This window comes from Scyliorhinus torazame, chromosome 11, assembly GCF_047496885.1.
Source record: "Scyliorhinus torazame isolate Kashiwa2021f chromosome 11, sScyTor2.1, whole genome shotgun sequence".
NCBI lineage: Eukaryota > Metazoa > Chordata > Chondrichthyes > Carcharhiniformes > Scyliorhinidae > Scyliorhinus > Scyliorhinus torazame.
Genome location: NC_092717.1, coordinates 4,924,340 through 4,950,763, shown reverse-complemented (window position 1 = coordinate 4,950,763; position 26,424 = coordinate 4,924,340). Strand labels below are relative to the sequence as shown.

Here is a 26,424-nt window from a genome sequence, read left to right as displayed (position 1 = left end):
ATTTTAAAATTCACATCCTTGCTTTCAACTCTCTCCCTGGCCTCCCCCTCCCCGTGTCTATAATCCCCTTCAGTCCCACAGACCCCCAGGTTCTCTCACTCCTCTAATTCACGCCTCTTGTGAATTTCCTGTGTTAATTGCTTCACCACTGACGGCCGTGCGTCCAGCTACCTGGACCCGAAGCTCTGGAATCCGTCCCTAAACCCCTCCAGCTCCCCACCCCGCCTCTCTCTCTCCCACTCTCTCTTCTTATAAGACTCCCCTTAAAACCAACCTCTTTGACAAAGCTTTTAGTCATAAGTTCATAAGATACAGGAGCAGAATTAGGCCATTCGGCCCATCGAGTCTGCTCCGCCATTCTATCCTGGCTGATCTCATCCTGGCCTTAACTCCACCGTCCTGCCCGTTCTCCATAACCCTTCAACCCATAACCGATTAAAATCCCGTCGAACTCCTCCTTAAATTTACTCCCTGTAATCCCAGCATCCACCGTACTCTGGGGTAGCAAATTCCACACATTCACAACCCTTTGGGAGAAGTAGTTTATCTTCAACTCTGTTTTAAATTTGCTACCTCGTATCCTGAGACTATGACCTCTCGTTCCAGAATGCCCCACAAGAGGAAGCATCCGCTCCACGTCTACTTTATCCAGACCATTTATCATAGGTACCTCAATTAGATCTCCCCTCATTTGCCCTAATATCTCCTGATGTGTCTCAGCTCGTATTGGTTTCCATTTGGGGGGATTTGGGACATTATTATTGTTGTAATTCTGCAGTAATTTCACTTAATGCCTCAATTAGTCGCACCTTCAGATAGCAATACTTGGAAAGACACTCTGTCCCCAAAGCAAAATCCACTTTTCATTCTTAAAAGTTGAGCTTCGGAGTCAGTACTCTTAGCTGCTGAACAATTGTTTCATTGTGACACAGTAAGGCCAGTATATTTGACCTTCATGAATTATGCTGCGGAAGATCGTGGTGAACCGCCTTCCTGCGCGTATCTGAGGGACGCGCTGGGCCATTTCAATGGTCACTGAAGAGCCAACCACATTGCTGTGGGTCTGGAGTCACGTGTAGGCCAGACCGGGTAAGGACGGCAGATTTCCTTCCCTGCAGGGGCCTCAGTGATCCACCAATCCAGTATTTTGTGGTTACCATTGCTGATGCTAACTTGTTCCTCTGGGTTTATTTAATGAATTAAAACTGCGCTGGCGAGATTCGAACTCAGGGTCAGGGTCACAGGCCACAGGATTATGGCCAAGGGGCTACCATTCCCGCTCTCGTGTCTGAGACGAGTGACACGGCCGATACAGAGTTACAGCTCAGCCAGTGACAGGCAGAGGACTGAAAGATGGTCAGAAGCTGTGGCTAGTTTGACCAGCACCAATAACCAGGGACCTTCCTTCTGCTCATTAAAACCTTTCATTCCAGGTCAAAGCTGCTTTAGAAGACTTGGTGAGTGCGAAATGTCCAGCCCACATTGTGGATTACAGGGAAGGCTACGCTGTCAAATATTTCAACAATTTTGAAGATGACCAAACAAAGGTATTTGCACAAAATAAAAATAATCAGATTAAATCAAACATTCAATTCATTAACACTTCGTTCAGAAAAGAGGAGATATTTTTAAAAATGAGTTTCAAAGTGACTTGGATTTAGTTCCTCAGCAACTGGTCACGAGGACCAAGATCTACAGTGGAGACATGGGCACAGAAACCAAGTTGGCACTCCCAGTGCAGGACTGAGGGAGTGCCACACTGTCAGAGGGTCAGTACTGAGGGAGTGCTGCACTGTCAGAGGGTCAGTACTGAGGGAGTGCCACACTGTCAGAGGGACAGTACTGAGGGAGTGCTGCACTGTCAGAGAGTCAGTACTGAGGGAGTGCTGCACTGTCAGTGGGTCAGTACTGAGGGAGTGCTGCACTGTCAGAGGGTCAGTACTGAGGGAGTGCTGCACGGTCAGAGGGTAGGTACTGAGGGAGTGCTGCACTATTAGAGGGTCAGTATTGAGGGAGTGCTGCACTGGCAGAGGGTCAGTACTGAGGGAGTGCCGCACTGTCAGAGGGTCAGTACTGAGGGAGTGCTGCACTGTCAGAGGGTCAGTATTGAGGGAGTGCTGCACTGTCAGAGGGTCAGTACTGAGGGAGTGCTGCACTGTCAGAGGGCCAGTACTGAGAGAGTGCCGCACTGTCAGATGGTCAGTACTGAGGGAACGTCGCACTATCAAAGGGTCAGTACTGAGGGAGTGCTGCACTGTCAGAGGGTCAGTACTGAGGGAGTGCTGCACTGTCAGAGGGTCAGTACTGAGGGAGTGCTGCACAGTCAGAGGGTCAGTACTGAGGGAACGCCGCACTGTCAGAGGGTCAGTACTGAGGGAGTGCTGCACTGTCAGAGGGTCAGTACTGAAGGAGTGCCACACTGTCAGAGGGTCAGTACTGAGGGAGTGCTGCACTGTCAGAGGGTCAGTACTGAGGGAGTGCTGCACTGTCAGAGAGTCAGTACTGAGGGAGTGCTGCACTGTCAGTGGGTCAGTACTGAGGGAGTGCTGCACTGTCAGAGGGTCAGTACTGAGGGAGTGCTGCACGGTCAGAGGGTAGGTACTGAGGGAGTGCTGCACTATTAGAGGGTCAGTATTGAGGGAATGCTGCACTGGCAGAGGGTCAGTACTGAGGGAGTGCCGCACTGTCAGAGGGTCAGTACTGAGGGAGTGCTGCACTGTCAGAGGGTCAGTATTGAGGGAGTGCTGCACTGTCAGAGGGTCAGTACTGAGGGAGTGCTGCACTGTCAGAGGGCCAGTACTGAGAGAGTGCCGCACTGTCAGATGGTCAGTACTGAGGGAACGTCGCACTATCAAAGGGTCAGTACTGAGGGAGTGCTGCACTGTCAGAGGGTCAGTACTGAGGGAGTGCTGCACAGTCAGAGGGTCAGTACTGAGGGAACGCCGCACTGTCAGAGGGTCAGTACTGAGTAAGTGCTGCACTGTCAGAGGGTCAGTACTGAAGGAGTGCCGCACTGTCAGAGGGTCAGTACTGAGGGAGTGCTGCACTGTCAGAGGGTCAGTACTGAGGGAGTGCCGCACTGTCAGATGGTCAGTACTCAGTGAGTGCTGCACTGTCAGAGGGTCAGTACTGAGGGAGTGCCACACTGTCAGAGGGTCAGTACTGAGGGAGTGCTGCACTATCAGAGGGTCAGAACTGAGGGAGTGCCACACTGTCAGAGGGTCAGTACTGAGGGAGTGCTGCACTGTCAGAGGGTCAGTACTGAGGGAGTGCCGCACTGTCAGAGGGTCAGTACTGAGGGAGTGCTGCACTGTCAAAGGGTCAGTACTGAGGGAGTGCCGCACTGTCAGAGGGTCAGTACTGAGGGAGTGCCGCACTGTCAGAGGGTCAGTACTGAGGGAGTGCCGCACTGTCAGAGGGTCAGTACTGAGGGAGTGCCGCACTGTCAGAGGGTCAGTACTGAGGGAGTGCTGCACTGTCAGAGGGTCAGTACTGAGGGAGTGCTGCACTGTCAGAGGGTCAGTACTGAGGGAGTGCTGCACTGTCAGAGGGTCAGTACTGAGGGAGTGCCGCACTGTCAGAGGGTCAGTACTGAGGGAGTGCCGCACTGTCAGAGGGTCAGTACTGAGGGAGTGCTGCACTGTCAGAAGATCAGTACTGAGGGAGTGCTGCACTGCCAGAAGATCAGTACTGAGGGAGTGCCGCACTGTCAGAGGGTCAGTACTGAGGGAATGCCGCACTGTCAGAGGGTCAGTACTGAGGGAGTGCTGCACTGTCAGAGGGTCAGTACTGAGGGAATGCCGCACTGTCAGAGGGTCAGTACTGAGGGAGTGCTGCACTGTCAGAGGGTCAGTACTGAGGGAATGCCGCACTGTCAGAGGGTCAGTACTGAGGGAGTGCTGCACTGTCAGAGGGTCAGTACTGAGGGAGTGCTGCACTGTCAGAGGGTCAGTACTGAGGGAGTGCTGCACAGTCAGAGGGTCAGTACTGAGGGAACGCCGCACTGTCAGAGGGTCAGTACTGAGTAAGTGCTGCACTGTCAGAGGGTCAGTACTGAAGGAGTGCCGCACTGTCAGAGGGTCAGTACTGAGGGAGTGCTGCACTGTCAGAGGGTCAGTACTGAGGGAGTGCCGCACTGTCAGATGGTCAGTACTCAGTGAGTGCTGCACTGTCAGAGGGTCAGTACTGAGGGAGTGCCACACTGTCAGAGGGTCAGTACTGAGGGAGTGCTGCACTATCAGAGGGTCAGAACTGAGGGAGTGCCACACTGTCAGAGGGTCAGTACTGAGGGAGTGCTGCACTGTCAGAGGGTCAGTACTGAGGGAGTGCCGCACTGTCAGAGGGTCAGTACTGAGGGAGTGCTGCACTGTCAAAGGGTCAGTACTGAGGGAGTGCCGCACTGTCAGAGGGTCAGTACTGAGGGAGTGCCGCACTGTCAGAGGGTCAGTACTGAGGGAGTGCCGCACTGTCAGAGGGTCAGTACTGAGGGAGTGCCGCACTGTCAGAGGGTCAGTACTGAGGGAGTGCTGCACTGTCAGAGGGTCAGTACTGAGGGAGTGCTGCACTGTCAGAGGGTCAGTACTGAGGGAGTGCTGCACTGTCAGAGGGTCAGTACTGAGGGAGTGCCGCACTGTCAGAGGGTCAGTACTGAGGGAGTGCCGCACTGTCAGAGGGTCAGTACTGAGGGAGTGCTGCACTGTCAGAAGATCAGTACTGAGGGAGTGCTGCACTGCCAGAAGATCAGTACTGAGGGAGTGCCGCACTGTCAGAGGGTCAGTACTGAGGGAATGCCGCACTGTCAGAGGGTCAGTACTGAGGGAGTGCTGCACTGTCAGAGGGTCAGTACTGAGGGAATGCCGCACTGTCAGAGGGTCAGTACTGAGGGAGTGCTGCACTGTCAGAGGGTCAGTACTGAGGGAGTGCCGCACTGTCAGAGGGTCAGTACTGAGGGAGTGCTGCTCTGTCAGAGGGTCAGTACTGAGGGAGTGCTGCACTGTCAGAGGGTCAGTACTGAGGGAGTGCTGCACTGTCAGAGGGTCAGTACTGAGGGAGCACCGCACTGTCAGAGGGTCAGTACTGAGGGAGTGCTGCTCTGTCAGAGGGTCAGTACTGAGGGAGTGCCGCACTGTCAGAGTGTCTGTACTGAGGGAGTGCCGCACTGTCAGAGGGTCAGTACTGAGGGAGTGCCGCACTGTCAGAGGGTCAGTACTGAGGGAGTGCTGCACTGTCAGTGGGTCAGTACTGAGGGAGTGCCGCACTGTCAGAGGGTCAGTACTGAGGGAGTGCTGCACTGTCAGAGGGTCAGTACTGAGGGAGTGCTGCACTGTCAGAGGGTCAGTACTGAGGGAGTGCTGCTCTGTCAGAGGGTCAGTACTGAGGGAGTGCTGCACTGTCAGAGGGTCAGTACTGAGGGAGTGCTGCACTGCCAGAGGGTCAGTACTGAAGGAGTGCTGCACTGCCATGCCGTCTCTTAACACCTGCCTGTTAAAGATCCTAGCTGCTTGATCCTCATTCCCATTGAAGCCAATGGAATGTGTAATGGGACAGGATCAATAATGAACAGCCACGCCAACACTTGCTGTTGTTTCTCCCAATGAATTGAATATTACCACTTGTGAATCTGTGATATGAATTAATAGTCTATCACATGCTGCTGGTAGAAAGAAGCCCTTCAATTGAATGGATAGCCATTCTCCATTGGTTATTAATATTCAATTGAGCAATAAATTGTAACTTTTAATTTAATCTTGGGTGGTGAGCTCTGTTGGCGAGGCCAAAGGTCCTCGTTACCCTTGAGAAGCAGTGTGACTTGTTGGGTCACTTCAGTGGACAGTTAGAGTTAATCACATTGCATCTGGAGTCACGTGCTGGCCAGACTGGGTAAGGACGGCAGATTTCCTTCCCTGAAGGACATTAGTGAGCCAACTTACACCAATCGGCCAGCATCATGGTCACTTTTCCTGAGACCAGCTTTTTATTAACAGTTTTAAACTGATTTCAGATTTCTCCAACTGTGTCCCAGGGATTGGAACTCACTCCCTCTGGATTATTCCACAGTCCATCAATAGAATGTAATTTCCTGTTTCCCTTTTAAACTCGTAGACCAGCTTGCAAGGTGGCCAGGTAACAAGGAACACCGATGCTTTCTGTGGACATTCCTGTGCAAAAAACCCCACATCTTTGTTTGGCTTTGCAAACTATCATCATTCATTCTCGCTAAGCATATACAACCAGGTGAGTCTGAAACTACTGGGAGGTGAATGCAAACACTCCTTGAATCACCCTGTCATCTGACAGTAGCTACATTTGAAGTGGTTTGATTATACTGCTACTCTGAAAATGGGTAGGTTTTTGAGGCTGCTTTAGACTTGTTACCAATCTGTGGGTTTTTGTCGAGTGGCCTTATTCATGTGAGTTTGATCTGTAATGTTCAGTGATAGTCTGTCAGCACATTTAGTTGGGGTGGGGGGGAAGAAAAATGGGGAGTTGGGGGACGAATTTGACTTTGCAAAGTTACAGACTTACCAACTGCAAAGTTGATTGTTCACTCATTTGGCACAAAGATTTTCACAAGAACGGTATTTTGGGCATTTTCCTTGGGGCCCTGATTGGATACATTGGTTTTGCATTTTAAATTTGGCTGTATTTTAATGGAGTTGGGCGAGTACTGGTCTTAACTGCATGTCAGCAAAAAGGGTACAATATTGGGCATATTATTGGGTTTCAATAGTTGTTAGTATAAATCTTGGTCGAATTAAACTCCTGTGATGGATTCCTGTATGTTTATTTTACTCAATGCACTAATGAATGCTGTAGGTTCTGCACAAATAATGTCTTGCTATGCAGCTTTTGAGTAAGTGACTCTGGGATATGATACATGAACAGTATGTTGATGTGACTTTAATCGTCTGTTCAGCTTTGTTTTGCGTACAAAGGATTTTTGCAAAATTATCTTCTACTGTCAGTCAGCTACATGAACGAAGATGAAAAATTTGTAAAATCTGTTTGGTTCCAATACAGTTTTGCTCAAGAGAATCGGTAAGTACTGGTGCGTAAATATGATTTTATTTGGATTTAGAATCATTGTGCGGTTATAAAACAGGAGGCCATTTGGTCAGTCGGATCTGTGCTGGCCCTCTGCAAGAGCAACGCACCTAATGCCCCCCCCCCCCCCACTGTGGTGTTCTCTGTGATTCTTGTTCTCAGGATGGATGTTGTAGTGTTCACAAAGACCACAGAAGCTAAGATCATTAACAAAGCTAACATTTATTTCCACTGCTTATTAAAGCTCGACCACTTACTCCTATAGTAAATAGTAATCTAGTGATCTACAATCTACACTCAATTAACACTAGTCTCTACACTCTATCTATAACTGTAGTCTGATCTCTCCTCACTGCTCCTATGCCCTCCTCTCCAGTCTTCTCCCAGAAGTCTGCGAGTCAGTGCTTTATATAGTTCTGCATCTAGCTCCATCTAGTGGTTTATTATGATATGACATTAACCCATTGTATTCTGAACATTTCCCATAATGTCACACCCACCTTAACCCGCCGCCCCCCAAGTTAATTTCTCTTTAATAATCCAGTTCCTTGCAAAAAGGCAAGACTGAATTTACCTCCACCACACTGTCAGACAGTGCATTCCAGACTCTAACCACTCGCTGTGTGGAAAGGTGTTCCCTCAAGTTGTTGTTGCCCCTTTTGCCAATCACCTTAAGTCTGTATCCTCTCGTTTTCACCCTTCTACCAATGGGAAAAGTTTCCCTCGATCTACTCTGTCCAGACCCCTCCTGATTTTGACCGCTTCTATCAAATCTCCTCTCAAACTTCTCCCCTTTAAGGAGAACAGTCCCAGCTTCCCCAATTTATCTTCGCATCTGAAATTCCTCATCCCGGGAACCATTTTCGTCAATCTTACTTCATATTCTGCCCAGATTTTGCCTCAGCTGCTGGATTTTCCCATTACCGAAATGGCCCAGCTAACCGCAGTCAGTATAACAGTAACTGCCTTGGGATTTGAGTAGACAGAGATAGTCCAGATTTTTGAAGATTCCACTCTGGGCAGGAATGCACCCTGGATGGGGAGGCTGATAGAATCAGACTCAGCATCTGAACTAAGTGTCAGTACAGTAATCCTTTGAAGTTTTGTTTCTGTAACTTGTGTTCTCTATCATCTGGGAATAAAAAGACCTCCAATGTCACATTTTAGAATATTTGCAGTAAAACAAACTGATCAGAAAGAAAGGGGAAGGGATTTTCTTTTATATAATTCCTTTTCAACAGGGCGGCACGTTGGTTAGCACTGCTGCCTCACGGCGCCGAGGTCCTGAGTTCGATCCCGGCTCTGGGTCACTGTCCGTGTGGGGTTTGCACATTCTCCCCGTGTCTGCGTGGGTCTCACCCCCATAATCCAAAGGTGGGCAGGTTGAGTGGATTGGCCGCGCTAAATTGCCCCTTAATTGGAAAATAAAATAATGAGGTACTTTAAATTTTTTTTTTAATATATAATTCCTTTTCAACACTCCAGGATGTCACAGAACACAAGGGCCGGGATTCTCCGCCGGCAGGAGTCTCCGTTTTGCCGGCGCCCGGGGGTTTTCTGACAGCGTGGGACTGCCCCACAACGGGAAACCCCATTGGCCAGCTGGCGTAACGGAGGATCCCGCCGGCGGGTCGGGGCAGAAATGTGGCGGGGCGGAGAATCCCACCCAAGATGTTTGTGCATTCAAACCCACCCCAGAGATTTGAGCTATTACTCCGGACTGAAATTCCTCGTGCAGTACTGGGACAGTGCCGCATTGCCTGAAGTGTTGTGTTTCAAATCAGATGTTACCCTGAGGCCCCATCCACCCTCTCAGTCAGAAGCTAGACATCCCATCACACTTACCAAAGCAAAACTGGGCAGTTGTCCCTGGTGACCTGACCAATATTCATCCCTCAATCACAAAAGTGTTTGTGGGAGCTTTCTGTGCACAAATTGACTGCTACATTACATCAGTGACTAGGCGTCAAACATATTTCATTGTCTGTTCAGTGCTTTGGGATGTGCTGGGGTTCTGAAAAGTGTAGCAGCTGCCGAGTTTGTTCTATTGAATTCCGGTTCTAAATAACCCCCCCCCACTCCAAAGGACATAATATCGCAGAGTAATGATTTGAGACAATCTGTTGGATGGGCCATCAGTGAATGGACTACCTTTAGGACATTGGGAGAGGGGAGAGGAGTGCCTGAGCCCTGGCAATAAGGCCATGAAACACACTCCAGTTTACACTCTGTATAAATGTTATCAGTTAGAAAGTTTGGGAGGGGGTGTAACTTTGATGATGATAAAGTTTAAATCAGAACCACAGGATTTTTAGCATCAAGAACTTAAGATATATCAGAATTAGTGGGAACTTGGAGTGACACCTGCTGTGTTCAATTGTTTAAATGTTTGATTATGTGAGTCTGTTTACTATTGATACTCACTGTATTTGATTGTTTAAGCCTGGGTGTGGACTCAGAGTAAAGTTATAAAAAGAGCTGGAAACCAGAGCTTAAACGCGGAGTAGACCTTTCAAAGGACTGTAAATAAACAGGTCACATGCATAGAAACTAGTGTAATCTCTGCATAACTCTGAGATATAAGTTATACAACAACATCAAACTTCCTCCTATCCACCAGTCGACAGATGCAATGTTTGCATTCTCCTGCTTTTGGAGCCTCCCTCACATTGGAGCAGGTTTTCAATATTCAGCCAGCAGGTAAAATTGGTTTTCACAAAATAGAAATCTTGGTTTGTGGCTGTCTAATGTGTGCTTGAATGTTGAATTTGATGTGCTGGGCTGTACCTTATTGAATGTTTATTGACTCCAGATGGTCCTACACCTGTATCGATTTGCTGGATCGTGTGAAATCCCTGTTTCCTCATGGAAGAAACTTTATGTTGATGGGAATTAATCTACAGAGAATCACACCAGACCAGGATTTTTTTGTGGACACTGTGTACATTGGACAGAGGGCGACAACGCAGAATCAAAATGGTATTTTCATTTTGTATTTCAAACCTGAGTGAAGATTCAGTCACAATCCCAATACTATGATCGTGATGAAACAGGAATGTAGTGTAGAACTTTTGTAGATTCGATTCAAGTTTTAAAAAAATCAATTTTATGGGGTGTTATTCTCTAATTCTGAATAACGACTGTAGACTTACAGTTAACACTAACACTTTATTCAAAGGGTTTGTTCTGCTTCCAGAGCTCAACTAGATGTAAAACAGTCAAGAGGTATGACCAGTGAAGCTAAGGTAAGCTGCCTATGCTGAGCTGTCTCTGTCTGCTGCTGCTCACTAGCCCTGTGCTTCTGAAAGAGGCGGATCCTCCCTTGGGCTCGACCCTTTATACCCGTCTCTGATGCTGCCCTCTAGTGATGCTGTGGCTGTTACATCTGTGCTGCAGTCCCTGGTGTATGTACAGATGTATGTACAGATGTACAGATCACTACTTCCTCCCCTTTTGACTTGATATGTTTTCTAGACGGGCCTCAAGAAAACTGTACATAACAAGTGGTGAGAATAAGCAAAGCTGCACACTGTGAAAATGATAAAGTAATACAGCAACAATTAACTGTGTTGTGAGTCCATTGTGAGAAATGTCCATATTTGTCTTGTGGGTGTGTTGAAGTGTTGTTACAAATCTAGCCGGTCGGGTGCCTGACAGCTTCTGCTGGAGAGTCTTAACGGTGGTGGTGGGGATGACGGTTTGATGTAATCAAGAGTACTGTCTGGCGTTGTGTGGCGAGGAATGTCCTGTGGACTAATGGACTTGGTCATCTCCAGTGTGGGAATCACCGGCGTTGTCGGCCGAAGCATTAATAGATCCCGGTGGTTACGGCGAAAGAGAACTCCCGCCGACGACTTGACAACGTGTGACCGTGGTGCCTCCTGCCTGATCACCGTGGCTGACTCAGACCATCCGCCTTCTGGGTCCCTGATCCTGACGATGTCGCCCATGTTCAGTGGCTTGAGTGGGATCATATGTTGATCGTAGTATTGTTTTTGTTTGGACCGTAGTACCCGCATTTTGTCGAGTACCAGAGCGTTATCGGGGTCTCGGAATTGAATCGTCGGGAGGGTTGTCTGGATGTTCCTGTCAAAGAGCATCTGCGCTGGCAACAGTCCTGAGCTCAATGGGGTTGCTCGGCAGGACAACAGCGCTAGGTTGATGTCCGAGTGTGAATCTGTTGCCTTGCTAATAAGTTGTTTAACAACGTGGACACCCTTTTCCACTTTCCCATTTGACTGTGGGTAGCGTGGACTGGATGTTACATGCCGAAAGCTGTAGCGGTCTGAGAACTCTTTCCATTCCCAGCTCGCGAAGCAGGGACCATTATCTGACATCACCACACGTGGGATTCCATGTCGCGCGAATGTCTCCTGGCACGCCTTGATGACAGATGACGACGTGAGATCATGGAGTTTCAGTACCTCCGGATAGTTTGAGTAATAGTCCATGATCAAGGTGTAATCACGCCCTGTGGCATGAAATAGGTCAAGGCCCACTTTTGTCCATGGCGCCATTGTGAGTTTGTATTGCTGCAGGTTCGTTACACTGTGCAGGTTGATGTCTTTGACAGGTGTCACATGTCATGACCATGTCCGTTATGTCTTGATTCATGCCGGGCCAGTACACAGCCTGTCGTGCTCGCCTTTTGCATTTCTCAATTCCTAGGTGGCCTTCATGAATCTTACGTAGCATCTCGGCGCAGAGTGTGGCCGGAATCACAATCTGCGCATTGCGAAGCAGCAGGCCGGCAACTTCAAGCAGTTCTGACTTGACATTCTGAAATTGTGGACATTGTCCCCTCGTCCAACCGTGCTGGAGTAGGTGCCCGTCTCTGATGCTCCCTCTAGTGGTGCTGTGACTGTCACATCTCTGCTGCAGTCCCTGGTGTATGTGCAGATGTATGTACAGATCACTACATGGCCGTTGCTGGCTAGGCCAGCATTTACTGCCCATCCCTAAGTGCCCTTGAGAAGGTGGTGGTTAGCCGCCTTCTTGAACCACTGCAGTCTTTGAGGTGTAGGTACACCCACTGTGCTGTTAGGGAGGGAGTTCCAGGATGTTGCCCCAGCAACAATGAAGGAACAGCCGATAGATTTCCAAGTCGGGGTGGTGAGTGACGTGGAGGGGAACCTCCAGGTGGTGGAGTTCCCAGATATCTGCTGCTCTGTCCTTCTAGATGGTAGTTGTCGTAGGTTTGGAACGTGCTGCCTAAGGAACCTTGGTGAATTCCTGCAGTTAGAATGTAGCCCAACTAGAACTATAAATCTCAATAATGCCTGAGTCAACACTGGCTATAAGAAACAGAAACAAACACAAAGTAAGAAAAGAAACATTAAATCTGTGAAGCCTGTTGACTTCTTTGGTGTGAACAGTTCTGTTGCAAGAGTGTAAACCTTGAATCTGTAAACTCCATCCTTGCGTATCTGATGCTCCCTCTGAGCATTGTATGAGAGAAATGGTCTGGTTCTGTCCTGTAAGGATATCGAGGGATATGGATCAGAGATGGGTAAGTAGACTTGGGGTACTGATCAGCCATGAGCTAACACAACAAAACAATCTCAAAGGGCTTGTGATATTTATAAAGGATAGGCTTACAGACCATGAAGGTACAAGCAAACAAGAGCTTTATTGGACAGGTGTTTTCACATTTTGTTTGGATAGTCTGCCCATTTACCCATGCAAACAGCTGATGACCTCATCAATGTGGCACATGATCAGACTCTTAACGTGACCTTGTTCCAACGAGGAACAAACATAAACGCACATTCCTCCCCCTTTACATCAGAGATTTCTGCAATGAAACACAAACTAACATTAATTATCAAAATTTACAAGATGAACAATTAATAAACACAATTGTCAATAAATTGGACATTTCAGAGGACATCTATTTCTGTGTGGTTCTCCGCAAACCACAGCAGATACCTGGGGCTGGATTCTCCGCCGGCGGGGTGAGGCAGAAATGTGGCGCGGCGGGCGGAGAACCCCGATGCAGCTTTTTCGTGTTGACTACAATCTCTGGTGTTTTTGGGTTTTGTTTGGACGTCGTCCATAGTTGTCTCAATCCGAGTCGGAGGTAGACTTTGTGTAGTGTTCAGAGGTTGACTCGGTGTTGAAAGGTCCACAACTGGAGTTCTGCTTCCACAGTTGTTTCTGGTATTGTCAGTTTCTCAGGAATGTCTATGTCTTCACTGGCCACAGCCTGTTGTAGACTCTCGGCTGACTCTGTCTCTGGAAAACTAGTTCTAGTTGCTAAACGTTGATCAGCGTGTCTCCTCCACACTACATCATCCCGAGTTTGAACAGTGTAGGAGATCGGTCCTGTCTGTGCTAAGACGATGGAAGGTATCCAATTTTCACCAGTGGTATAGAACCTGCAGAAAAGCTGCGATTCCCATCTCCGCATCACGTGGTCCCACTCGCTTTTTAAAAACAAGTTACCCCCGAGCTCAGCCTGTTTCCCCCTGGGTTTTGGAACATCCCCAGCTCTAAACATTGTTGCAGGTGTAGTTCCTACTCACCGTACTCCCTGTACTGTTCCAGATCTTTCCGGGCAGAGCACGTGGCGAGCTTCTTTTCAATGTTGTTTCCTCCAAAATGTACTACTTAATTTCAGTCCCTTCGAGGGCTGTTACCGATATTTAGCACCCCTCCGTCGCCAGCTTCAGTGTAGCAAAGTTTTTAGCTTCTTAATCCTTTCCAATAGTCTGCACACGGATCAACAATTTTTCCATATATTTCTTTACTTCTGCGGGAGTCTGCCAGTGAGTTGCCGACCGACCCGTCGCCAGTTTTCTTTATGGTATTTTTATAAGTTAGGCTTGCAGACCGCAATGGTACAAATAAACAAGAGCTTTATTGGAAAGGTGTTTACGCTGCAGGCTGTTAGGATAAACTGCCAATGACATCATCAATACGCCCCGTAATTGGATTCTTAAAGTGACCTTGTTCCAATTCGGAACAAACATGAAAACACAACAGAGCTGAATGGTCTCTTCTTGTTACTATGTTTCCACAGCAGGAAATGCATCAATTATGGTACGTCAGGGCCTCCATCTAAAACTGGTAATCTGAGTGGAAGGCATTAGGAACTGGCACATGGCTCTTGTTGGAGACGCTAGTCAAGACCTTATTTACATTGATCCATATCTGAGGTAGACCCATATCTGAGGTAGATCCATGTCTGAGGTAAATCCATATCTGAGGTAGATCCATGTCTGAGATAGATCCATGTCTGATGTTGATCCATATCTGAGCACAGGGCTAAATCGCTGGCTTTGAAAGCAGACCAAGGCAGGCCAGCAGCAGGGTTCAATTCCCGTACCAGCCTCCCCGAACAGGCGCCGGAATGTGGCGACTGGGGGCTTTTCACAGTAACTTCATTTGAAGCCTACTTGTGACAATAAGCGTTTTTCATTTCATTTCATATCTGAGGCAGATCCATGTCTGAGGCAGATCCATGTCTGAGGCTGATCCATGTCTGAGGTAGATCCATGTCTGAGGTAGATCCATATCTGAGGTGGATCCGTATCTGAGGTAGATCTGTATCTGAGGTAGATCTGTATCTGAGGTAGATCCATACCTGAGGTGGATCCGTATCTGAGGTAGATCCATATCTGAGGTAGATCCATATCTGAGGTAGATCCATATCTGAAGTAGATCCATATCTGAGTTAGAACCTTATCTGAGGTAGATCCATATCTGAGGTAGATCCATATCTGAAGTGGATCCGTATCTGAGGTAGATCCATATCTGAGGTAGATCCATATCTGAGGTAGATCCATATCTGAGATGGATCCATAACTGAGGAAGATCCTTATTGAAGGTAGATCCATGTCTGAGTTGGATCCTTATCTGAGTTAAATACTTATCTGAGGTACATCCATATCTGAGTTAGAACATTATCTGAGGTACATCCATATCTGAGGTAGACCTTGCCCACCCTACAAGGCTAGTCTTATTCTGACAGTTTTACCTTTGAAATATATTTCTGAGGTTTAGTAGAGTTTGTTTGTGCATTCCATAAATAGTTTGCAAAATTTTGATTTTAAATTCAGTGACTGTCATCTGTAATTTGCAGATCTACTAACGAGAACTGGCCCCCCATTGCTTGGCAGAGGAATTCTTATTGAAGAGTTCATAGTTACCCAAGGAGGAATTGAAAATGCTGTTGTGCATAATCAGTACGCAGTAACTATGGTTCCCATTGACTGTGGCTACAACATTCCACTGCTCCACGTTGGCTTTGCTCAGGTCAGTGTTTGGTTAGAAATTGGTTATTGAGAGAATATTTTATGAATCTGCTTTACTCTCAGAGAGGCTTGGCCAGGTGTCCAGCAGGTGGGAGGTTATCTATTCTGGAGCAAAGGGAGGTAAATCAAGGGAATTTCTAAATGCTGAGAGACTTGGAATTGTAGAGGAGTCTAAACGCGGGAATTATTTCTGATTGATGGACGTGGCACAAAACAAAAATCATTAATGGCGAGTGGCACTTTGGTACATATCTTAGCAGGATTGTGATACAAAGCAGAGAATGTGATGCTTCAGTTGGTGCTAAGGCCTCATCTGAAGTAAGTCAGTTCAGTTCTGGGCGCCACCTCAGAAGGGCATATTGGCCCACATTATACTTCACTTGCCATCGTTTTGCCCATTCACTTTATGTGCCTTTTGTCCCTTTGCAACTTCCTGCTCACATTTCTAGAACTTACTGTCCCATCCGTCCTACTAGCATTTCCAACGGTGATCAATTGTATCCCTGGAGGCTTCGTCAGATGATTTGTCCCCCACACCCCAGCCATTAGTCGGCCAGCATATCCATGCTTGTGACGCACGGCCTTCCTACACCAATTGGAAAGCAAATTGACTCTTTACCCAAATGGGTGATACTCAACAGTCAGCCAAACAGCCAACCCCCACACTCTCCCACTCTTCTCCACCCCCCCCCCCCAAACCCCCAACCCACCCCCACCCCCCTCCCCCCCCCTTTCCATTATCAATATTTTGACATCTGGTAAAGAGAAATGTTCAAAGAAAATTTAAAATGAAAGCAATTGCAGCTTTCTGTCCGTCCTGGGTCGCACACAGCAGAGTCCTGGAGAATGACCTTCAATCAGGGAGACTCCAGGCCAGTCCTGGAGGGTTGGCAACCCTAGTTCCTACCACCATGCGGTCAGGATTTGAGCAGCAGAAGCTCATTGGTCCATCGAATCTACCCTTCCAAACTTTGCACCTTGTAATTCTGGAAAAATGTCCCGCCTCCTATTTCTCACTGTGTGTACCCATCCTTTATATTTACCCTGCTGTGGATTTCTGTTCTCCCATCTCCTCCTGCCAAAAGGCTATCCCTTTCTTGATGTGTTCCCTATTTTCAATCACATTCCTGCTTCTCCAATTCCTCTTGCTCATTCAATCTCTAAACCCCTCAATCAGGATTCTTCCTACACCTTCCCCTTGTTCTGTTCCTCTGCCGAGAGTAATGTTCCCAAATGGACAATCCTTCCCGATGGCCCACCCTTCTGCACTTCAGGAATTTCACAGGACTTTGTCCAATCATTCTTCAACCTCTCCTGTTTGGAGACAGAAACAGAGCACAGGAGGAAATCGGGGGTTATGTGGAACAGTCGGGAAAGTGGAGCGAGACTGCCACCCAGTCAGCCGCGATCTTAGTGAGTGGCAGCAGAGCAGGCTCGAAGGGCCGAATGGTCTTCTCCTAAACCCCATCTTCCAATATTCCTACAGCTCTAGATACAGCTTTAGTAAGGCCCAGATACGGACTTCCGGGTGCGGCGATGACCAGCTAAGTCGCACGTTTCGGCAGCTCCCGGTGGAATGGACTTTTGGGCTCTTGATAGGAGCCCCAACGGCAATTTTAACGGCTAAAAACACCGTGCGGTAAACCAGAAGGGTATTCCCCCTGGACACGGATGGAAAAAGGAGAGGAAAGTGGCCGGATTGCAGCGGATCCTTTGGAACAACGGCAAGGAAGGCAAGCAGAAACCAAGATGGCGTCGGAAGGTGGCAGTTTCATATGGGGCCCTGAACAACAAGAGTTTTTGAAACGCTGCGTGGAGGAGATAAAAAAGGAAATGAAGAAAGAGTTGTTGGCCCCGATATTACAGGCGATTGAAGGGCTGAAAGAGGAACAAAAGACCCAGGAGCAGGAGCTTCGGGTCGTGAAGGCGAAAGCAGCAGAGAATGAAAACGATATACAGGGCCTGGTGGTGAAGTCGGAGATACAGGAGGCACACCAGAAACGATCTGTGGAGAGGTTGGAGGCACTGGAAAACAACGCAAGGAGGAACAACTTGAGGATTCTTGGCCTTCCTGAAGGTGTGGAGGGGGCGGACGTCGGGGCATATGTGAGCACGATGCTGCACTCGTTAATGGGAGTGGAGGCCCCGACGGGTCCGTTGGAGGTGGAGGGAGCATACCGAGTTATGGTGCGAGGATCGAGAGCAGGAGAAGCTCCCAGAGCCATAGTGGTGAGATTTCTCCGTTTTAAAGATAGAGAAATGGTCCTTAGATGGGCGAAGAAAACTCGGTGTAGTAAATGGGAGAACGCGGTGATCCGCGTCTATCAAGATTGGAGTGCGGAGGTGGCGAGAAGGAGGGCGAGCTTTAATCGGGCCAAAGCGGTACTTCACAAAAAGAAGATAAAATTTGGAATGCTGCAACCGGCAAGACTGTGGGTCACATATCAAGGGAGGCACCACTACTTTGAGACGGCGGATGAAGCGTGGACTTTTATTGTAGAAGAAAAATTGGAATGATTGGACTACGAAAATGAACGTTTGGACAAAGTGGTGGGACGAGTGGGGGGGGGGGCGAAGAGGGATTGTATGATTAATCCTGCGGTATGGTAACTTCTCTTTCTCCCACAGGTGGTGATGGGGGGAGGTGGGGAGGGAGAGGAGATGGGGCGTTGGCCATGGGAGGCGGGGCCGAGGGAGAGGCGCGGGCTTGGTTCCCGCGCTATGATAATTATGGCGGGAATAGAGAAGCAGGAAGGAGGGGGCGCCGCACGGGGCGAGCCGTGATCACGGGGGGAAGCCGAGGTCAGCCAGAGTTTGCTGACTTCTGGGAGCAACATGGGGGGAGTAATTACGCTAGCGGGGGGTCTAGCGGGGGGGGGGGGGGAAGGGGGGAATTACTGGGTTGCTGCTCCTGGGGGAAGGGGGGAGTGGGTACGGAAAAGGATGGGCGGGGGGGGGCACCGTCTGGGAGAAATACAGCTGCGTGGGAACTGGGTGAGAAGCTGGAAAAAGATGATGGCTAACCGGCAAGGGGGGGGGGGGGGGTAGGAAGCCCCCCAACCCGGCTGATCACGTGGAACGTGAGAGGGCTGAACGGGCCGATAAAGAGGGCACGGGTACTCGCACACCTTAAGAAACTTAAGGCAGATGTGGTTATGTTACAGGAAACGCACCTGAAACTGATAGATCAGGTTAGGTTGCGCAAAGGATGGGTAGGGCAGGTGTTCCATTCGGGGCTGGATGCGAAAAACAGGGGGGTGGCTATATTAGTGGGGAAGCGGGTAATGTTCGAGGCAAAGACTATAGTGGCGGATAACGGGGGCAGATACGTGATGGTGAGTGGCAAATTACAGGGAGAGATGGTGGTGTTGGTAAACGTGTATGCCCCGAATTGGGACGATGCCAATTTTATGAGGCGAATGCTAGGACGCATCCCAGACCTAGAGACCGGAAAGCTGATAATGGGGGGAGACTTCAACACGGTGTTGGAACCAAGGCTGGATAGGTCGAAGTCCAGGACTTGTAGGAGGCCGGCAGCAGCCAAGGTGCTTAAGGATTTTATGGAGCAGATGGGAGGGGTGGACCCGTGGAGATTCAGTAGACTTAGGAGTAAGGAGTTCTCGTTTTTCTCCTATGTCCATAAAGTCTATTCACGCATAGACTTTTTTGTGTTGGGTAGGGCATTGATCCCGAGGGTGAGGGGAACGGAATATACGGCTATAGCCATTTCGGATCATGCCCCACACTGGGTAGACTTGGAGATAGGGGAGGAAACAAGAGGGCGTCCACCCTGGAGAATGGACATGGGACTAATGGCGGATGAGGGGGTGTGCCTAAGGGTGAGGGGATGCATTGAAAAGTACTTGGAACTCAATGACAATGGGGAGGTTCAGGTGGGAGTGGTCTGGGAGGCGTTGAAGGCGGTGGTTAGGGGGGAGCTGATATCAATAAGGACACATAAAGGGAAGCAGGAGAGTAAGGAACGGGAGCGGTTGCTGCAAGAATTTTTGAGGGTGGACAGACAATATGCGGAAGCACCGGAGGAGGGACTGTATAGGGAAAGGCAAAGGCTGCATGTGGAATTTGACTTGCTGACCACAGGCACTGCAGAGGCACAATGGAGGAAGGCGCAGGGGGTACAGTATGAATATGGAGAGAAGGCGAGCAGATTGCTGGCACACCAATTGAGGAAAAGGGGAGCAGCGAGGGAAATAGGGGGGGTGAGAGACGAAGATGGAGAGACGGAGCGGGGAGCGGAGAGAGTGAATGAAGTGTTCAAGACATTTTATAAAAAATTGTATGAAGCTCAACCCCCGGATGGGAGGGAGAGAATGATGGAGTTTTTGGATCGGCTGGAAATTCCCAAGGTGGAAGAGCAGGAAAGGATGGGATTGGGAGCACAGATCACGGTAGAAGAAGTGGTGAAAGGAATTAGGAACATGCAGACGGGAAAGGCCCCGGGACCGGACGGATTCCCAGTTGAATTTTACAGAAAATATTTGGACTTGCTCGCCCCGCTACTAACGAGGACCTTTAACGAGGCAAAGGAAAGGGGACAACTGCCCCCGACTATGTCAGAAGCAACGATATCGCTTCTTTTAAAGAAGGAAAAGGATCCGCTACAATGCGGATCCTACAGACCAATTTCCCTCCTCAATGTAGATGCCAAGGTCCTGGCCAAGGTAATGGCAATGAGAATAGAGGAATGTTTCCCGGGGGTGGTTCATGAGGACCAAACTGGATTTGTGAAGGGGAGACAGCTGAACACGAACATACGGAGGTTGTTAGGGGTAATGATGATGGCCCCACCAGAGGGTGAAACGGAGATAGTAGTGGCGATGGATGCCGAGAAAGCATTTGATAGAGTGGAGTGGGATTATCTGTGGGAGGTGTTGAGGAGATTTGGGTTTGGAGAGGGGTATGTTAGATGGGTGCAGCTGTTGTATAGGGCCCCAGTGGCGAGTGTGGTCACGAATGGACGGGGATCGGCATATTTTCGGCTCCATAGAGGGACAAGGCAGGGATGTCCTCTGTCCCCATTACTGTTTGCACTGGCGATTGAGCCCCTGGCGATAGCGCTGAGAGGTTCCAGGAGATGGAGGGGAATACTTAGGGGAGGAGAAGAACACCGGGTATCTTTATATGCGGATGATCTGCTACTATATGTGGCGGATCCAGCGGAGGGGATGCCAGAAATAATGCGGATACTTGGGGAGTTTGGGGATTTTTCAGGGTATAAATTGAATATGGGGAAGAGTGAGCTGTTTGTGGTGCATCCAGGGGAGCAGAGTAGAGAAATAGAAGACCTACCGTTGAGGAAGGTAACAAGAGACTTTTGTTACCTGGGGATCCAGATAGCTAAGAATTGGGGCACATTGCACAGGCTGAATTTGACGCGGTTGGTGGAACAGATGGAGGAAGATTTCAAGAGATGGGATATGGTAGCATTGTCAATGGCAGGGAGGGTGCAGGCGGTTAAGATGGTGGTCCTCCCGAGATTCCTCTTTGTGTTTCAGTGCCTCCCGGTGGTGATTACGAAGGCTTTTTTCAAAAGGATAGAAAAGAGAATCATGGGTTTTGTTTGGGCCGGGAAGACCCCGAGAGTGAGGAAGGGATTCTTACAGCGTAGTAGGGATAGGGGGGGGCTGGCACTACCAAGCCTAAGTGAGTATTATTGGGCCGCTAATATTTCAATGGTGAGTAAGTGGATGGGAGAGGAGGAGGGAGCGGCATGGAAGAGATTAGAGAGGGCGTCCTGTAGGGGGACCAGCCTGCAGGCTATGGTGACAGCCCCATTGCCGTTCTCACCAAGGAACTATACCACGAGTCCGGTGGTGGTAGCTACACTGAAGATTTGGGGACAGTGGAGACGACATAGGGGAAAGACCGGAGCTCTGGGGGGGTCCCCGATAAGAAACAACCATAGGTTTGCCCCGGGGGGAATGGATGGGGGATATGGAATGTGGCAAAGAGCAGGTATAACGCAATTGAAAGATCTATTTGTGGATGGGAAGTTTGCGAGTCTGGGAGCGCTGACCGAGAAATATGGGTTGCCCCAAGGGAATGCATTCAGGTACATGCAATTGAGGGCTTTTGCGAGGCAACAGGTGAGGGAATTCCCGCAGCTCCCGACACAAGAGGTGCAGGACAGAGTCATCTCAAAGAAATGGGTGGGGGACGGTAAGGTGTCGGATATATATAGGGAAATGAGAGACGAAGGGGAGATTATGATGGACGAACTAAAAGGGAAATGGGAAGAAGAGCTAGGGGAGGAGATCGAGGAGGGGATGTGGGCAGATGCCCTAAACAGGGTAAACTCGTCGTCCTCGTGCGCCAGGCTAAGCCTGATTCAGTTTAAGGTATTACACAGGGCACATATGACTGGAACACGGCTCAGTAAATTTTTTGGGGTGGAGGATAGGTGTGCGAGGTGCTCGAGAAGCCCAGCGAATCATACCCATATGTTTTGGTCATGCCCGGCACTACAGGGGTTTTGGATGGGGGTGACAAAGGTGCTTTCGAAAGTAGTAGGAGTCCGGGTCGAACCAAGCTGGGGGTTGGCTATATTTGGGGTTGCACAAGAGCCGGGAGTGCAGGAGGCGAAAGAGGCCGATGTTTTGGCCTTTGCGTCCCTAGTAGCCCGGCGCAGGATATTGCTAATGTGGAAAGAAGCCAAGCCCCCGGGGGTGGAGACCTGGATAAATGATATGGCGGGGTTCATAAAGTTAGAGCGGATTAAGTTCGTCCTAAGGGGTCGGCTCAAGGGTTTACTAGGCGGTGGCAACCGTTCGTCGAATATCTTGCGGAAAGATAGATGGGGGAAAACAAAGAAGGCAGCAGCAGCGGTCCAGGATTTGGGGGGGGGGGGGGAGGGATGGGGAGGGATGGGGGGGGCGGGTGTGGCCTGAGACAAGGCAGTTGCCAATTAGGGCTAGTTTTTATTTTTTGTTATTTAATATTTATTTATTTGTTGTTGTTTTTGTTTAAATAAAAAAGGTCATTATTATCTGTATTGTTACAATGTTGTGTAAAGGATGCACAATGTACTGTGTTGGTTGACCAAAAATTTTCAATAAAATATTATTTTTAAAAAAAAAGTAAGGCCCAGATACAGCTAATACCGCATCATACATCACCTCAACCCTTTCATTGAACTTTCTATTTGTCTAAGAAAGTATTTTCAATGCTACAGTGACAGACTATTCTGCTGCAAACTGCCGGCAATCAGGCAGGTAAGTTGTGAAAGTGGAATCAATTTTAAAGCACAGCTTGGGGACAAGATTACAGTGCAAAGGAGATTTGGACTTTCTCTGGTGCCTGATGTTCAGTGGGGTTGCTGGGAAGTTGGCTCTGACATGTTCCTGAACCTTTGGACACGCTGCGAGACAGAATTTTCCCAGTTTCGGACCAACCTCCCTCGACATCTTCAGCAGGTCCACAACACAGTGAGAGGGCTGGTGTAAAGGTCTGTGTTTTCTCTGGGACTTGCTGTCTGAACCCCATTGAGGTACAACGGGAGGTTGAGAGAAGGAATTAGAGTCATAGATGTTTACAGCATGGAAACAGGCCCTTCGGCACAGCTTGTCCATGCCGCCCAGTTTCTATCACCAAGCTAGTCCCACTTGCCCGCATTTGGCCTATATCCTTCTATACCCACTCTGCCCATGTAACTGTCTAACTGCTTTTTAAAGGACAAAATTGTACCCGCCTCTACCACTGCCTCTGGCAGCCCATCCAGACACTCACCACCCTCTGTGTGAAAACATTGGAGAAGGGGAGCTGCCGGAGACGATGACGCAGGCATTAATACCAAAAAAGGGGAAGGACCCTTTGGAAAGTGGGCCGTATAGGCCATATCGCTGTTAAATACGGATGTGAAAGTGCGGGCTGAGTTGGTGGCGGGAATGATGGAAGGTTGTGTCCCGGAGTTGGTTGCAGAGGACCAAAAAGATTTTGTAAAGGCAGGCAGCTTTTTAGTAATATAAGGAGGCTGTTAAACGTGATCATGACCCCATCAAGAGCCCAGGTGCTGGAGGTTGTGGTGTCAATGGACGGGGAGAAGGCATTCGACCGGGTGGAGTGGCAGTACCTGTTTGAGGTCCTGGAAAGGTTCGCGTTTGTGCCAATGTGTGTGGCATGGGTGTGCCTGTTATATGTGGCACCGAGGGCAAGTGTGTGGACCAATGACATGGGTTCACGGAACTTTGAACTGCACAGGGGAACAAGACAGGGGTGCCCACTGGCCCTGCTGCTGTTTGTGCTGGCTGTAGAGCCTCTGGCAATCGCTCTTAGGGGGTCGGCAAAGTGGCGCAAAGATTACAAAGGGGGGGGAAGGGAGCATCGGGTGTTGCTATACGCGGATGACCTACAATTGTATGTTTTTGACCCGCTGGAGAGCATGGAGAGGATTATGGGCCTGTTGAGGAAGTTTGGGGTGTTCTCGGGATACAAGTTAAATGTAGGGAAAACTGCAGTGTTCCTGGCGAGCGAGTGGTCGGCGACCAATATAGGGGGGATGCCATTTAAGGTGGCCGGAGACACGTTTAGATACCTGGGACTTTGAGCTGCGAGGGATTGGGCATTTCTACACAAATGGAATTTAACAGAACTGGAGGAGGAGGTTAGGGAGGATCTTTTTTTTCTTTTTTAAATAAATTTAGAGTACCCAATTGATTTTTTCCAATTAACGGGCAGTTTGGCGTGGCCAATCCACCTAGTCTGCACATCTTTGGGTTGTGGGGGCGAGGCCCACGCAGGCACGGGGGGAGTGTGCGGCCTCCGTGTGGACGGTGACCCAGAGCCGGGATTGAACCTGGGACCTTGGCGCCGTGGGGCAGCAGTGCTAGCCCACTGCGCCACTGTGCTACCCGAGGTTAGGGAGGATCTGAAGAGATGGTACACGCTGCACTTTGGGCGGCACGGTGGCATAGTGGTTGGCGCAGTTTCTTCACAGCTCCGGGGTCCCGGGTTTGGTTCCTGGCTTGAGTCGCTGTCTGTGCGGAGTCTGCCCGTTCTCCCCGTGTGTGCCTGGGTTTCCTCCGGGTGCTCCAGTTTCCTCCCACGGTCCAGGGATGTGCGAGTTGGGTGGATTGGCCGCGATAAATTGCCCTTAGTGTCCAAACAGAAAGGTTAATTGGGTTACTGGGTGAAGGGGATGGGGTGGAGGAGGCATGGGGTGGAGGAGGCATGGGGTTGAGGGGGTTGCTCTTTCCAAGGTCTCTTTTGTATCTCTCCCCTCTCACCTTTAACCTACGCCCTCTAGTTCTAGACTCCCCCACCTTTGGGAAAAGCTGTTGACTATCTACCTTATCGATGCTCCTCATTATTTTATAGACCTCTATAAGTTCATCCCTAAGCCTCCCATGCTCCAGGGAAAAAAGTCCCGGCCTATCCAGCCTCTCATTACACCTCAGACCATCAAGTCCTGGTAGCATCCTCGTAAATCTCTTCTGCGCTCTTTCTAGTTTAACAATATCCTTCCTATAATAGGGTGACCAGAATTGAATGTGAAATGTCTCAGTTTGTAGAGGGTAACATTTGTGATGAATGTTTGTTCTGGTTGTTCAGGCTGTGTCCAATGGCACCAAAGACCAGGTGGTTCACAGAGGGAGCACGTGGCCTGAGGGAACTGTAATAAGAGTTCAGAGAATAGAGGCTGCTTCACCTCCAATCACCGGCACCTTTGACCTTGAGATATTTGGAAAATCTTTGAAAGGTAAGCAGTGAAGCTGAAACTGCAAAGGGGCTTTCTTTAGAAACCTCCTCTCAAACTGTTTGCTTTCTGGAAAAATCTCTCCACACAAAGGTAAATCTCAGCAAGTTCTGCTCCGAGTGGAGTCTCGCTTGACAGGAACACTCTAGATTTTTCCAGTTAACCTCCGGAGAATTGAACACAAATGGCCCATGTAATCAATTCTCTGATTCACATTGGGTGATGTATCTTCTTATAATTATGTTGCCAGCTGAAGACCATAAGATAGGGGAGCAGAATTAGGCCACTCGGCCCATCGAGTCTGCTCCGCCATTCAATCATGGCTGATATTTTCTCATCCCCATTCTCCTGCCTTCTCCCCATAACCCCGATCCCCTTATTAATCAAGAACCTATCCATCTCGGTCTTAAAGACACTCAGTGATTTGGCCTCCACAGCCTTCTGCGGCAAAGAGTTCCACAGATTCACCACCCTCTGGCTGAAGAAATTCCTCCTCATCTCTGTTTGAAAGGATCGTCCCTTTAGTCTGAGATGGTGGCCTTGTGTTTTAATTTTTCTTACTAGTGAAAACATCCTCTCCACGTCCACTCTATCGCAGTAAAGTTTCAATAAGATTCCCCCTCATCCTTCTAAACTCCGAGTACAGACCCAGAATCCTCAACCGTTTCTCTACGACAAGCTCTTCATTCCAGGGATCATTATTGTGAATCTCCTCTGGACCCTTTCCAAGGCCAGCACATCCTTCCTTAGATACGGGGCCCAAAACTGCTCCCAATACTCCAAATGGGGTCTGACCAGAGCCTTGTACAGCCTCAGAAGTACATCCCTGGTCTTGTATTCTAGCCCTCTCGACATGAATGCTGTTTTTGTGTTCTGTTGCACAATGCCTTGCAGTTCTTGTGATTAAGCTTCACTTTAATTCCAAGTTATCGGAATTTATTAATGTTAACTTCAGTGCAGCGAACAGGATAGGAGCACTTATGTTAGCTTTGTACAGTTCAATGTAACTTCCTTCTCACCGACTCAAAGTCCAGATACCTGCGTCAGATGGCACAGTGGGTAGCACTCTCGCCACTGAACCAGAAGGTTGTCAGTCTGGCACCCACCCCAGAGGTTTGAGCCCATAACCCGGGCACAATATAATTAGCTCTTGCGTACTAGTCTGACGACCAGCACCCCTCATTTCCCCCTGAGTGCTGCGAATGTGCCACATTGTGACTGGGTCCCTTCCTCTGGCCCACCTGTTACCCCACACCACAGCTCCTGATATCACCCCATCCCCCCTTCAGTGGGGAGGGCAGAAGGAGAATTGGTGGAAGACCCTTTCACTGCACCATCTCCACTGTTTCCAGAATGTTCCCAGACTCTTACCCCACTCCCCACTCCCCTCTCCGAATGCAGGAGCCTGGTAGA

General features: G+C 49.1%; 1 protein-coding gene across 1 annotated transcript in view; it reads left to right on the top strand.

Annotated features, from left to right (window-relative positions):
* Positions 1-26,424, top strand: part of pkhd1l1.1 (PKHD1 like 1, tandem duplicate 1) — a 291,976-nt gene that overhangs the window by 79,854 nt on the left and 185,698 nt on the right. Inside the window, 6 exon segments of the mRNA XM_072468659.1 lie at positions 1,434-1,547; positions 6,103-6,234; positions 6,917-7,038; positions 9,857-10,023; positions 15,128-15,300; positions 24,867-25,014. Coding sequence (XP_072324760.1) covers positions 1,434-1,547; positions 6,103-6,234; positions 6,917-7,038; positions 9,857-10,023; positions 15,128-15,300; positions 24,867-25,014 — 856 coding nt within the window.